At 38.8% G+C, this 15436-nt stretch overlaps 1 protein-coding gene across 2 annotated transcripts in view; it reads right to left on the bottom strand.

Annotated features, from left to right (window-relative positions):
• The window catches only part of cbfa2t3 (CBFA2/RUNX1 partner transcriptional co-repressor 3), a 55517-nt gene extending 51651 nt beyond the window's left edge, over positions 1 to 3866 (bottom strand). The window contains exon 1 of one of the 2 annotated variants that reach the window (XM_057341243.1): positions 3368 to 3866. In XM_057341243.1, coding sequence (XP_057197226.1) covers positions 3368 to 3572 — 205 coding nt within the window. In that variant the 5' untranslated portion in view covers positions 3573 to 3866. The remainder of the gene's footprint in view (positions 1 to 3367) is intronic. The other variant, XM_057341172.1, reaches the window with a different exon arrangement.
• Positions 3867 to 15436: the final 11570 nt, after the last annotated feature.

The raw sequence follows: 15436 nt of genomic DNA, 5'->3' as shown, positions 1-15436 counted from the left end.
GTAAGAGCATTGCGTTAACAACGCAAGGTTGTGGGTTCAATACCAGGAGATTGCACATGCCTATGTATAAATGTATAGGATAATGTAATGTTACTCGCTTTGCGTCTGCTAAATGCATAAATGTAAATGTAATGATGTCAAGAGGGATGTCCAGATTGGTTTGTTATATGATATGGTTTTGTTTAAATACAAAAAAGTGCATAGAAAAACAAAAAGGTCACCGTAAACAAAACAAACATTAAGTAGTTTTATCAGTTATTAATATTTTGTTGATTCTCTTTTGTCAATAAGATTTGCTCTTGTGTTGTGTGTCATTTTTTTCTGAGACGCCCTACATTTTTCTCAAAGCTGAGATTGAGTTTACACTCCAAGCTCAACTACGCAACATGAATACAAAGTTTTAAAGGTCCAATATGTAGTTTTTTTGGAGCATCTATTGACAGAAATGCAATATAATATACATAACTATGTCTTCAGAGATCTTATATAATGAAGCGTTATGTGTTTATTACCTGAGTTTTAATGAGTTTTGTTTATCTACATACACCGCGGGTCCCCTTACATGGAATTCATCATGTGTTCCTGCAGTACTCTACAGAACGCGTTTTGTAAATACGTTATCTCCTTCAGCAAAGAAGCGAAAATGTCACAGCATTTTAGTCCTGTGTCAGCCATCGTAGTGCTTCGAAAGGAAGGGGTGGAGTTCACCGCCAGATGCCGCTTAATTTCATACACTGGACTTTTAATACAACTTTGGATAAAAAGTAATTTTACGAAGTGAGACATCACTTTTGGCCATGACTGTACAGATTGTATGTAATCCCACAAAGCCATTTGCACAGTGCGCTTTTGTCAGTTTGTTTTGGTGTGTATTTCTGTTTGATACGTACATTAATTCCTGATTGGCATGATAAGCATTTTATTTTATTTTACCAGGAAGACGAAGCAGACATTTTGGTCTCAAGTCTTCTTCAGTGCGTTAAAGAAGAAGTGCACCGAAAGGTTTTGAGCCGAAACATCTGTGTTTTGTAATCTTGGTGAAAGATGTCAAATAAAATACTAAAAGAACTCTTCATTTGGTTAATTTTGTGAACCGTGGTTTTATGTACGTGTATAATCAACATGTCTTGAAACGATCTTTTCTGTCTCTCTCTGGCTTCTACCGATGTTAATGTTTTGCAGCATCATTAACACCCAATGAAACATTTCTACGAGTGTCCGTACGGCACCACATTTCAGGATTTCAGTCAGAGTTATTATCACTGGAGGACATATTGATTTAGTCTTTGTTATGGCTGGTAAAAACTTCAGGACAGATGAGTTCCCATTTTCCCCTCGAACACGATCATGCATTCAGTGCCGAGACTCCAAAATATCATCCAAACTACATCTTCAAATAACTGTGGATAAGTGTAGCTAAGCTCTCTGCTGGCTGCGATAGCAAAGAAACGGCACTTTGTTCTGATCATTTTCTCTCTTTTTATTCGTTCAGGAATCCCATTTTGTTGTACATGTGGGTGGCTGTTTCTAACTGCAGTCCGGTGTGTATGCCGCATGTGATAAGATGTAGAGAGAGGACACAAGCGGTTATCGTACGCTGCAGTTGTGCCCGAGTCGCGCTACATCTGTGAGCGCATTCACTTCTATATCGGCCAACATGAAAGGCTTCTTCATTACCTAACCCTTCACTACATCTCCCGTCAGACCCTTCTCCTTCTGTACATACACACACCTGGACAGGTAGCATGAAACAAAGCAGTGCTGTTTACAAGCTGACGGTGTTTGAGCTCCAGAGCCTTCGGGACGTTTAACACCTTGCCTCGGCCATTTTATCACCGAGTTACAGAAATGTTTATGGCTAAGCCTAATGATGCTGTGCTTATCAGAGAAACACGCACACGGCTCATTATTGCTGGTAGTGTGCGATGTTGTACACAGTATTTATGGCTGGACGCGAGCTAAACTCAAGGCTACAAAGTGTAGCTTAAAATTGCCACTTTAGCATTGAATCTTCGGCTGGACTTGAGTGGTTTTTTGCCGGTTTTATTTACATTTACATTTATTCATTTGGCAGACACTTTTATCCAAAGCGACTTACAAGTAGGGTGCAGTGGGCAGTTATCACTGCAGAGCAAATGGGGGTAAGGTGCCTTGCTCAAGGGCACTTCAGTCATTTCCTGGTGGCACTGAGAATTGAACCAGCGACCTTCTGGCTACGAGTCCAACTCTCTAACCACGAGGCCACAACTGACCCTATGTTTCATGTTTTATGATTTGCATGTCATTTTGATAGCTTTCATGCACTCTTAAAAATAAAGGTGCTTAAAAGGTTCTTCACAGCCATCGAAGAGCTATTTTTGGTTCCGATAAGAAACATTCAGTCAAAGGTTTTGGTTCTTTGTAGAATCCTCCCTTTCTTAGCTTTTATAATCTGAAGAACCTTTTTCGAGGCAAAGAACCTTTTGGGAAACAGAAACGTTCTTCGGATGTTAAAGGTTCTTTATGGAACCATTTAGACAAAAATGGTTCTTCTGTGTCATCGTGAAGCACATTTATAAGAGTGTGGTTTGCAACGTGATCAGCTATTATACAAAAGAAACACGGCATGATGAGTGAAAACCAGACTAAAAACCAAAACCATTTGCTGCAACGTGGACACTTATCCATACTTTAGGACATATGGATGAATAAAATTCCAAAGCAGGTGGCTTGCATTCCAAAGAAAGGTTTCTCAAGCAAGTACAACGTTTTCAATGACAAAACAATAGATATACTTCAAAATGTCACTTACGAACATTAACCATGGTTTTGCTACCATTAAAACCATGGGTACTATGGTTAAACCATGGTAACCAGAAATTAACCATGGTTTTGTTAAAGTAGAGATAGTTTTACCCTGGTATTTATAGTGAAACTGTGGTCATACAAATGGTCAACAGTGTAGGAAAACATTCCTACTACACTTTTACTATTGTAAAACATGGCTCATTTAATAAACTACACCTGATGCTGCTCTGCTAGGACACCTGTGTGAGCTTGTTATCATACGTCACCTTTACCACTTTGACGTCAGCCAATTTAAAGTAATTGTAAATGATAGTTTTGCTTTTACAGTTTGTCATGTGGGAAGTTGACAAATAAATGCGTAAATGTGTCTTATGGCGTGACAGCAAAAAATGTAGATAAAAACTAGCATAAGAGAGATTTATATTCTAATATGAAAATATAAATATAAAAAATAATTTCGAGATTATTTTCAACATTTTTGCTATGTCACACTATGGGACACACGTATGGTTGTCAACTAGCCATATACCTAACACAATGACATTTTTATGTACAATAAAAGTGTCCAAATCCTACTCACCTGGGGCTTGTCTCTTGGCATGCTGGGCTAATCGATGAAATGGTCGTTTTTCTGTGATCATCCTCCGGCTGGTCAGCGTGACGGTTGGTACTCTGGTTGCACTCAGAGCGGTGGGGTAGAATGAAGTGGTCGAGGTGGATCTCCTCACACCTGACCTGTTGGGTCTCTTCACATGGACCTCGCCAGTCATCTCATCCCAATGCATCTGCTAACAGAGTTCTACAAATACACACCTTGATATTCCCGGAAGCCTGAGAGATCGTCACTTGCTTGTTGGGATACAGGTAAGATTTCCTCTTTCAGAAACCCACACACAACCCGCTGAGAAGACTATGCCGGAAAGATCTGACCTAACGATCTGCTGGATCCGCTTTTTTGGAACGCTTGCCACAAATCGTTTCCTTTTCCTTTAGTTTAGGGAGTCTTTAAAATGCTGCTGTTCTTCTTCAAAATGTATGGGTTTCTGGGTTAACAGTGACATCTCTGTGACGGCTGACAGCATGTAGTGAGCGCATGATCCTCCCTTCCCCTCTCTCTCTCTCTCTCTCTCTCTCAAGGAAAGGGTGGTGGGGTGGCTGTGAGGTTAGCCTCCGTGTGGGCTGATACTGTACTCAAGTGGGCAACATGTGTGCGCATCGGTTTACATAATTATACGTTGGGGACAACGTTATCTTTACAAGTTTGCTAAATCTGACAAAAACTCCCATGAGGGATGTAAAGCACTTGAGTAGCTGTTCTACGTTACTATTCCGAAGTATTATTTTGGAGGGTAATGCAATCGAATGTTTGTGGTGAAATTAAATTACTCAATGCAAATGCCGCTGTACTGTAGCATGTTTCAAGTACGCCTTATCTACATTCACATTTATTCATTTAACAGACACTTTTATCCAAAGTGACTGAGAGAATGAGAGAGCATGTAACTTTTTCAAAAGTTTTATCTAGAAATTAAGTACTTAACAGTCGTCATCTGAGCTCTGTGGTCTCCATGAGGAAAGTTTTTACTTTTGCTTTATTGTAGGCTAATTTTAATATTTTTTAGGTTTTTTTCATAGCTATTTAAATGCCTTTGTCATTTATTTATTTGTAAATATATTTTTATTTTAATACATTCAATAAATGTAATTGATTTTTAATTCAGTTTTAGTTTAGTTTTGATTTGTTTCCAGTAATAGTTTCAGTGCCTCAGTTTATTGCTAGGCCAACATAATTTTTTTAAGCCTTTCAAATAATATTTAGACCCTTGTTTTATACGATTTCAATTTAAATCATTAAATTTTAAAAGTGAGCGACGCCTGGTTGTTCCATCACAGTGAGGCACCAAATCGCTTGCAAGAACCTTTACTCATTCGGTTCTCATGTGGTGGAATGAACTGCCAGCCTCCACCCAAGCTGCAGCATCCTTCACAACTTTCAAAAAACAGCTCAAAACATACCTGTTCCGCATTTATTTGACTAACCAATAACTGTCTTGTGTCTAAAACAAATTAATCTTTTTCATTCTCTTCCTTGCTTACTTCAGCTTTAATCCTCCTATAGTAGCATGGCCTTGTAAACTAACGGTACTGTTTAGCGTGTTGACAAAAAGCTTATATGCTCTCCTACTTGTAAGTCACTTTGGATAAAAGCGTCTGCCAAATGAATAAATGTCATGTTATACAGTATACTTATTGTTTAATTTTAGTGAACTTTTTCTGTACTTTTCACACTTATAGGGATGTAAAATGGATGTAAAAGTAAATAATGTTTTTTGTAATGGTCTTTCTTGAAGTTAGGGTTTGGGTTAACATTTAGTGATTCAAATTAGCTTAAAAACTTTATGACAAGTCTTTGATATGCCCTCACCTAGATTTCTAGACTCTCCAAAAAATCCGTAAAAAAACGGAGCGACAAAATCAGCTGGAGCAATAAAATTTTTAGGTAAAATTACAGGATATAAAATCTTTTTATGTAATCTTGTTGCTGGGGCGCCAAAAATAAACTGTAAAATTATGGTTTTCCCTGAAAAATGACACGCTTTTACCATTATTCTTGTAAATTTGTGGTATTTAACCGTATTTAAAAAATACGCAAAAATCTGTAAAAAAAACAGTAATGTTTTATTTTACGTGGAAAATCTGTAAAAAATAACTGAACAATTCTGTAAAAATATGTTTTTTTACAGCGTAGGTAAATGCGTGCATGTGTATCCTGTCCCCATGTGAGCGGTCGGTTCCCCAGAGGAAAATAAACAGTGCTGAGGTGCCGTGTCCAGGCTTCCTCCGGCCGGATCCAGCTGTGTCTGTGGGCTTCCTCTTCCTACTGGACAGTAGAGGCCCCTCCTGGCATTCAGACTTCCTCTCTGACACCTCCAGGGCTGAACATACGCTCGGTCAGGTTCAGCGCCTCCACTCTCACTATTGCTTGTTTCTTGAGTTTGAAGGCATATTGCAACATAGACAGGCTTTGTTTCTTATTGCATCATGATGTTATTAATATTCAGAATTGCTCTGCTGAATAACTCTGCCGACCCATATGCTTTACATTTGTTATGCAGTTGGCATCAGAGCAGATTTAGAAAACACAGTTTTACATCATGTGATGCTTGGATGCTGTGGGTAGTTTCCAGAACGTTGTTATGTGGTTGCCAAGGTGTCCTGATTAGTTTTTGGAAGGTTTTGGCTTGGTTGAATTGTTGCTTGGTTATTATTTGGATTGTGCTTCCCAGAGGAAAACTGTATTGTTCAGATGTTGTTCTATTTTAGGAGATTTGATGGAGTTCTCCGTTGTGTATCAACTTAGTCTCAGATGTTGCTCCTAAAATTGCTTGGGAGAAATGAAAACAGAAAAAATGAGACACGAAGAGCACGAAGGTCGATTGTAGAGGTCAAATAATCTGGATTTGGGTTTGACTTCATATTGAGATCTTCAATAATATTGCCTTTTGATTGCAGACTTGACAAATCTGAGCTCAGTTTGCAGGCCCGGTTCCAGAACCAAATCACTGAGGGTGCTTTTGAAAATAGTGAGGTGCTCACTAATATCTAAATATATTATGTTGTAAATAGCCTGCAATCATAATAAACTAAAAATATTACCACCAAACATGGTATTATCCATATACTACAATATGTCACCTAGATTTAGTAATAAGAACATAATCTGTAAAATTCATAAAAAACGTAAACAATGGCACATTACCAAGAAATAGATCACCTCGCTTATGAAAATTTAAAAGCCATAGTTAAATGATGGTTACTGTAAAACCATGGTTTTGCAATAAGTAATCAATACATAAAATAGCAATTTTCGTTAGGGATGAGATTTAACAAAAATAATTTAATTTAAAACCATGTAAACAATGGGTGTATAACTCGCTCGCAGCGGACACAGCACCTAAATGGAAGAGAAATACAAATCGAAGAGCTAAATGAACGAATATTTCCACAGCCACCACTAAATGGTCGATTGGGGTATTTCTGTAAGCATGTCACATGTAAGGCTCTTCATCACCTAGATCACTCGGCGCCGTCGGCGGCACTCGCTGGGATTTGACCAACATCTTGCTTGTTTGGGCTTTATTTAGCCAATTTCTGATGTCCGTAATTACATTGTTTTAGAACAACATGGACGATAAATGTTTTTATTTTTTTACCAGACAGCTAGCAGAGTTGACTTCCAGAGTGGAACGCTACAAACAGGCAGTGAACAATGAAAGAGACAGGCTCACATGCGCTCGCTGAAGACATGAATCAAATAAAACGCCATTAAAAGAATACAGACATAATGAAATTAAGAGTTTAATTCGAAAGGTTGTGTTTATGTGTTAATTAACTAAGTTGTTTATGTGTGCATCATGCTTTTATTGGATAATTGTAGTTTCCATTATTAATAATACGCTATATACGCTATTAATAATTTCATCTGAGGGTGCTTTTCCTTTGGTTTGAGGGTGCACCCTCGTAGAACCGGGCATGTCAGTTTGAGACATTGTTGACATCTCTTCTGAAACTCAGACTCTAGTAACAGAGACATTTGTGAGATTTAGGACTCTATATTCTTGTTGTCCCTAAATGTGGTGTTCCCTTTTATTGTAAATTTACAGGATTTCTACAGCAAGTGAAAAACACGAAAGCCAAGAAACGGCACTTTTTACTCAAGAAGCTGATTCTCATAATCTGAGAATCATATCTGCAGCACAAATACTTAAAGTCTCATTCCTGAACCTAGAAACACTAGACATATTGAAGGCCTTTTTAACACCACTATTGATACTGGACCTTGTTTAAATGATAATAAACAGTAAAAGAGAGTTTAAAATGAACATATGTTTTTCTAAAGGCTGGTGCTTTCAGCCCTCCGGTCAGTCGCTATGTTTCTGCTACTGAGAAATTAGATTGTGTACAGCTGTGACCCACTGGCCCACACACACGCACACACGCACATGCACACACACACACACACACACACACACTCTGAGCGCAGAAGTGAAAGGGGATGTGCACACAGATGTACCGGCTGTCACTGCCAAACTCCCACAGATGGTGGCCAGCAGAGTGGATATGAGAGTAGTGTGTGTGTGGGGGGGGGAGTTTGGCCATGTGTTACAGGTGGAACTTGTGTAACAGAGGCCTGACTGTAGCGTCTTTTTTTATCCCCATTACCACAAATATTTCAGGGACTTTCCTCGGCCTATATGCAAAGGACAGTATTATTGCTCAGAAGATGCTCCTTCATAACTCGGTTTGTCTCCAATATTTCTTTCGGAAAAGTTAAAATAGGCATAAAAGAACGCGGCATGCAGAACAATGAAAATATTAAATGATAAACATTAAGTTTTTATGTAAACAAAATGCATAGACGAGAAATAATTATTTCATCTTTTGCAACTGGTGGTTTGACAAATGAGTAGGATATCTATTGATAACTGTGCATTATAAAGTTACATGCAAATTCAGCATTATCGTTTTGTTTCTTTATAAAATATGTAACATTCCAAATCTTAGATATAGGAAATATATCACGTCCAACTTCAGACTGAGCACTTCAAGAAAATATAAACGGTTTCATTGTCAGATGGTAATGCTAACATCTAGAAAGCAGGACACTAAAATGACAAACTGCGATTATTTTTTAAATGAAATAAATGCCATTGAAATTCCAAGTAATCACTTTGGTAATCTAAAATACTTTTCGGATGTAACTGTAATTTGATTACCACCATTTAAAAAGTAACTGTAATGAAATACAGTTACTCAAATTTTGTATTTTAAATATGTAACTAAATTACATGTATTTCGTTACTCCCCAGCCCTGCCGATGTGTGTGTGTGTGTACAGTATGTAAAGTGTATGTTTATCCCTCAGTTGTTTGTCATCTATTAAATGCGTTTTTTGGCAAAAGTGAGATAATGATTCCTCTATAATCGCTGCGCTCCTGTCGTCTCCTGCACAGGTGTGATGGTGGCGGTTTGTGACCCAGACCTGCTTTGCTCCCGACGATAAGGTCAGGATGGAGGGGAGCGTTATGCGAGCAGCCGGCGTGTCTTATCTCCTCCAGCCCACGGCAGAACCGGACCGGAGCAGGCGCTTCAGTGAGATCCGCATATCAGCGGCGTCCAGGCTCTCCTCTGAAAACAGATAGAGCGCCAGCACAGGGGAGAGCTTAATTAGGATTTTAACCAGGTAGCTGAGCTCAATGACAAAATAACACTGCTTTCCATTTGCACACATGTTGAGCTCACATGAAGCAAGATGAAGGTTCCAAGTGTGGCCTTCTGTATAATCCAGGTAAATCCAGCTTTACATGGTTTGGGTTGACCATCAGCTGGACCATTAGCACTTCCAAGATGGATGGTTGGGTTGTGGTTGAGCTGGGTATAGTTGGGTACATTGATGGGTACATTGATGGTTTAATCGAACGTGAGGAGTGCATTTTTTGGTCATGTGGTTGTGCATTGGCATATAGTTTATATTTTCATGTTTTTATAACGAAATATACACTTACATATACATTTATGCATTTGGCAGACGCTTTAAGCGACTTACATTGCATTATACTACACATTTGTTTCTAAGTATGTGCAGTCCCTGGGATCGAACCCATGACCTTGGCGTTATACAAATGGATAAATTAGGGCCATATAATTTTTTGTTTTCCCCAAATTGGTTTTTTTCCTTTTACATTTTTTTGAGTTCTGTATTTTCAATGCTTTACTACACAGTAATACATTTGTCCATAAAATACTGTATACTATAATATTTGATACATTAAACTGCAGTAAAATTTTTGTGTACTATAGTATATTTAAACCTTACTCTAGTAAATATTAAAGTGTGCTATAGTGTTTACTGCAGTTTACAACATTATAAGTTTATTATTTTATCATCTGGTTCAAATTAAGCAGACTTTTATTTTGGCGGGTTGTCGCGAAGATGCTTGAGTTTCGTTGTGTTTGACAGTAGCTTCACTCAAACAGTGAAATGCTCGTAAAATAAACTCAGAACAACTCTGTGGATGAAGTTCATGCGTTCACATCCTCGTATATTGAGATACAGAAAAATCCACGAGTGTCACGCTTGTAACATGTTAAAGTGTGCAGCTCATTCACTCATAGACATGCAGAACAAGTAGAGGACATATTTAAATAGTAGAATTCCGCCATTAGTTAACCTCACACACGAACAAGCACAACGACAAACGCACTTCACACAAACAAGCGGCACTGTCTAATGCACCTGCCAAACTGTATCGCACGCGTGCTACACACTGTACTGCCCTGAATAGAACCATAACAACAACACAGACACTTGTAATGGAGAATGCTTTACCACCCCCAAATGTCACACAACAAAAAAACAAGCAAAGTCAGACTCCGAACATGATAAATCCTTCTGCTAAACTTCTTATTTTGTGTTCACAGGTAAAACAAAACTATCATGAGGGGTCACTATCAAGGGTGAGTAAAAAATAACATAAGCATTTTCACTTTTGGGTGAACCGTCTCTTTAAAGCCTCCCATTCCGACTCTGGAAAAATGGCTTTTATGAATGACTCCTCGACAGCCCCTGGCTGAACTTTTTCTTTCTCTCCCGTATTTCTCCGCACACCTGCTTGGCTCAGACCGGCCCAGAGAAGCTCAAGATCTTAACCGAATTCTGGAAGTTAAAGCCTCTCCATATGTCACCTCGCACAGATGCACGGCCTCTATCTCCCTCTCGTTTTTTTCACCGCCGACTTGGCGCGAATTCAAGTCTGTCGATGCGCACCTGCCAAATTGAGTGCGGCGTGTAACACACACAAACTCACGTGACACACACACTTTGACTCGTTGTTGATGATGCTCTTGGATGGTGTCCATGCTCGGTTCTGCGAGCGCGTATAGCAACACGTCTATCGTCGCATCTGTCGATAGTCAGCAGATGTCGAGAAGTGCGCATTCCCTCACAAAGTGCGCTGGATACCACCAGCCAAAATGCTGTTAACAAGTGTCATATTTTCACACGGCGCTGGGAGAATTTCTCTGCTCGTAAGAGCTTTTCCATTTAAACCAGGTGCAGGTGGGTAAAATTCCTTTAGCGGCACAAAATGACCATGACAAATGGATGGAGTTGGACAATCTGGAACAGGTGCATGGGAGAGTTTCTCTATGTTCTTCCATACACACTGAACCTTTTTCTCGGGGCATGCGGTGCTCTAGATAGACGCCACCCTGGGTTGCAGACAGATGGAAGTGATGTTTCCCCGCTGAGAGGCTCCTCGCAGCTGTGTGCCATCCACACGGCCAGGGAAGGATGACGGCCCACCGTGTGAGAGAGACAGGCTCTGTGGGTACAATTGTTACAAATGATGCACCGTATGTACACTTACTGTACTGAACTTCAATGTGCACAAAAGTCAAACATTTGGACTTTTTGACTGACTCAATGCACTGTAAAAAGTAATACCTTAGATCTACTCAATAAAATTATGGCAACAGATTACAAGCAATTTTTTTGATTAAATACAACTTATTAGAAATGAGTAAATTTCAATCAATTTTATTGCTTAAAAGTTACACAATAAAATTGAGTAAATGCAAATTGTGACATAATAAAATTGACTTAAGGTTCCAAGGTCTACTTGATTAAATCGCTTACACAATTATACCAGTATTCAGGGACAGGCACTACAATGGTTCAGATCTTACTTATCAGACAGACGTCAATTTGTCCATTTAAATGGGGAATCATCAAATCTAGCGCAAGTAAATTATGGATTGCCTCAGGGATCGGTTTTAGGACCCTTGCTATTCTCCATATACATGCTGCCCCTTGGAAACATTATTAGAAAACATGGAATTAGCTTCCACTGTTATGCAGATGATACTCAGCTATATATCTCATCAAGACCAGATGATTCCTTCCAGCTGTCCAAATTGGCAGAGTGCATCGACGATATAAAACATTGGATGACTTGTAATTTCCTTCTTTTAAATTCTAATAAAACAGAAATATTACTTATCGGACCAAGACACGTGAGCAGAATATTTTGAATTATAACCTGCAAGTTGAAGGCTGCACTGTTACTCCAACAAATACAGTTAAAGACCTCGGCGTTATATTAGACAGCAACCTGTCATTTAAAAATCACATCTCTAATGTCACAAAAACAGCCTTCTTCCACCTTAGAAATGTTGCGAAATTGCGAAATATTTTATGTGTGGCTGATGCAGAGAAGCTTATTCATGCATTTGTGACCTCAAGACTTGACTACTGTAATGCACTGTTTAGTGGTTGTCCTGCAGCATCAATAAACAAACTACAGTTAGTTCAGAATGCAGCTGCCTGAGTTCTAACCAGGTCCAGAAAATACGATCACATAACCCCAATGTTATCAACCCTTCACTGGTTACCCATTAAGTATCGTATTGACTTTAAAGTTCTTTTAATTACTTATAAAGCCTTAAACGGTTTAGCCCCTACCTACATAACAGAGCTTCTACCACACTACAACCCATCACGCTCTCTAAGATCTCAAAACTCCAGACTTTTGATAACACCTAGAATAACTAAATCCACCAAAGGGGGTAGAGCTTTCTCATACGTAGCACCTAAACTCTTGAATAACCTTCCTGATACTATTCCAGGGTCAGACACACTCTCCCTATTTAAATCTAGATTAAAGACACATCTTTTCAGCCAAGCACTCACTAATACATAGCTAATGAACAGCAGCTACGCTAATTATTCTCTTTCTGCCCTCGCCTCGGGATGCCCATCCCGAGGTAGGGAGAGATTCCGCCAGGCCCAGATGAACGTCAAATGCCCATCCCCAACTAGAGATTACGCCAGCTACATCGGAAAATCCCGTGCCATCCTCCTGCGAGAGCCTGCGGACTGACTGACCATACCAGCTCCATCCAAGGCAATTCCATCACCACCCAAGAGAAAAGCGACCATCTGACAGGCCCAGCTCAGACAATTCCATCCCCAACCAAGAGCAAAGACGGACTACTTGTCACATTAATGCTAAATTTACAATACTTGGTATTTAATGCTAAACTTACATCACATGACAGCAGTTTGAAGTTATGGCTGCACTCAGTGACTTTGATTGGAGGTAGCTGGGTGGGTGTTTGTAGGGAGTGGGGGGGCTTGTTGGTTGTGGTTTGGGGCGTTTCATTTGTTGGGACTGTGTGAGTCTGGTCTGGTTGGTCTTGTTTTGTGGTCGATGTCGGACAACAGAGGAATAAAGTTAATTATGCCATTACTACTTTTCCCTGGTTGTTCCTCTGTTGTCTGTTGTTGATCGCGGAATGGGACCGGGTTGGACCTGCACGGTTTCGGCGGGTGGGGCTTCCTGGGTCGCGGCTCGAGGGCTCTCCCTGTTCTTCGTAGACGTTGCTCGGTGGCTTTGGTCGGGGTCACTGAGTGCAGCTATGACACGTCAGAGGAGATCTGGCCCTCCCGGCTGAGCCTGGTTTCTCCCGAGGTTTTTTTTTCTCCATTTATTCATCATTGGAGTTTGGGTTCCTCACCACAGCAGTGCAGTGTTGGCTTGCTCACCGGGAGACTGCATTTATTTATTTATTCATTTATTTATTAGATATTATTTATTATAATGATCTTGCTTGGTCTATAAACACCATGCACTGTGCTGTGTTTTACCTTTCTGTGTTTTTCTTATTTGCTCCTGTAAAGCTGCTTTGGAACAATGCACATTGTGAAAAGCGCTATATAAATAAAATTGAATTGAATTGAATTAAATATTAATAACAAATAATCAAAAAGAATAATTAAACTTTAAATATTATTCAGAGAAGGTAGAATTTACCTAAAAATCATCAGACACAAAAATTTTCTTTTGGGACGAAACTTTTGGAAGAAAAAGTCAGAAACACAGACATTAAATGAAAGAAGCAAAACACACATATAACTCCGTAAATAAGAATAATAACAAATTAATTCTTTCCCTTCTAACACTGTGGCCTAACCAGATGATACAAGAAGCTACGACACTTGAAAAAGCGATTTCGCCGAAGCGGCTAGTAATTCGGCTTTAAACAGCACGGAAAACATATACCCAGCTAACAAAAGTTTGTTATAAGAACTTTCCTTAGAGGTTTTTCATGCTTTTGAAAACGTTTTAAAAACGTTCAGTGTCCAGTTTTTTAATGTTTTAAGAACGTCCCCAGCTAAGAAAAGTCACCATCATGGTGAACAGTGTTTTCTTGAGTTGGGCTCTTGACCCTTGACTTTTATAGGTTGTGTTTTTAACATGCTGTATCTGTGGGCTTTTAAAGTACAATCGTTATGGCAATGCAATGAGAAACTAATTGAGTGTTGATTGGGGATCATTAAAATCACTATCATGTTGTGGTTTGATTCACTGATTTCATCTCATTTGAGTGCTGTGCTGTTGATCATGAAAGAACACTATAAGATCAGGGAGTTTAAGTACATTTTGATATCTAGAAACAGGACGCAAATAAAAACTTAATCTACAGCTGACTGCAACACACAGACATCAAGAATCAGTGTATGAACCTCAGTAATGGTGACAATCACCAAACAAAAATGTTATACTGCAATGCATGCTGGGTAACATCATAGTACAAAACGCATTCATGATTCCCAGCATGCATTGCGGTTTATCTGTTTATCTGAATTAGTCTGTTGATTGTCACCATGTTCATACACTGATTCTTGATGTCTGTGTGTTGCAGTTATGCTGTAGATTAAGTTTTTATTTGCGTCCTGTTTTCACAAATGTTTCTAGATATCAAAATGTACTCAAACTCCCTGATCTTACAGCCGATGATCAGGGCCGATATATCCTGTCAATCAAAAGAGGACAGAAAAATGCAATGATCACCTGTTTGATGTTTAATATTAATAGTCGTTATTTGAATTAATAACATTCAGAAAGTTAACCAATAACTGTCTATGTCTTGTGTGTAAAAATGTTTTATCTTGTTCATTCTCTCCTTTGCTTACTCCAGCTTTAATCCTCTTATAGTAGCATAGCCTTGTAAACTAACGGTACCGTTTAGCGTGTTGACAAAATGTTATATGCTCTCCTACTTGTAAGTCGCTTTGGATAAATGCGTCTGCCAAATGAATAAATGTAAATGTAAGAAATATTAATTCAATCTTCAGAATCCGTATCGATCAGAACCGATCGGTATCGGTGGAGAAATTTAGTATCAGTGCGTCTTTATTGACAACGTTACTTGGTATAGTAACACAATCTCATGGCAATTCATAACTTTTACAAGTTACGAAACTTCTCAGAGAATTTTACGATGTGGCGAATTCGTATAAATTTGGACGATTTTATTCGTTTCAGTATGATCTCCTTTACGATTTTTCTAATAATCTTATGTTTATATGACTCGCATTGTACAAATTGATACGAATGAGCAACCTCGTAAAAAAGTTATGAATTCTAGTGAGATCGGGCTGGGTTTAGTACATTTTTTATAATCACAGTTTTACTCCGATTGGCTCATAGTTGAATTTTTTTAGTAGTATTAATTTAGAAAAACATTGAAGTTGATTGAAATAGTAAAATGATAATGACATATTGATAAAACACAAGTAGAAATGA

This window comes from Triplophysa rosa, linkage group LG1, assembly GCF_024868665.1.
Source record: "Triplophysa rosa linkage group LG1, Trosa_1v2, whole genome shotgun sequence".
Classification (NCBI taxonomy): Eukaryota; Metazoa; Chordata; class Actinopteri; order Cypriniformes; family Nemacheilidae; genus Triplophysa; species Triplophysa rosa.
Note: the sequence above shows the minus strand (reverse complement) of the source record. Positions and strands in the feature narration are given on the sequence as shown.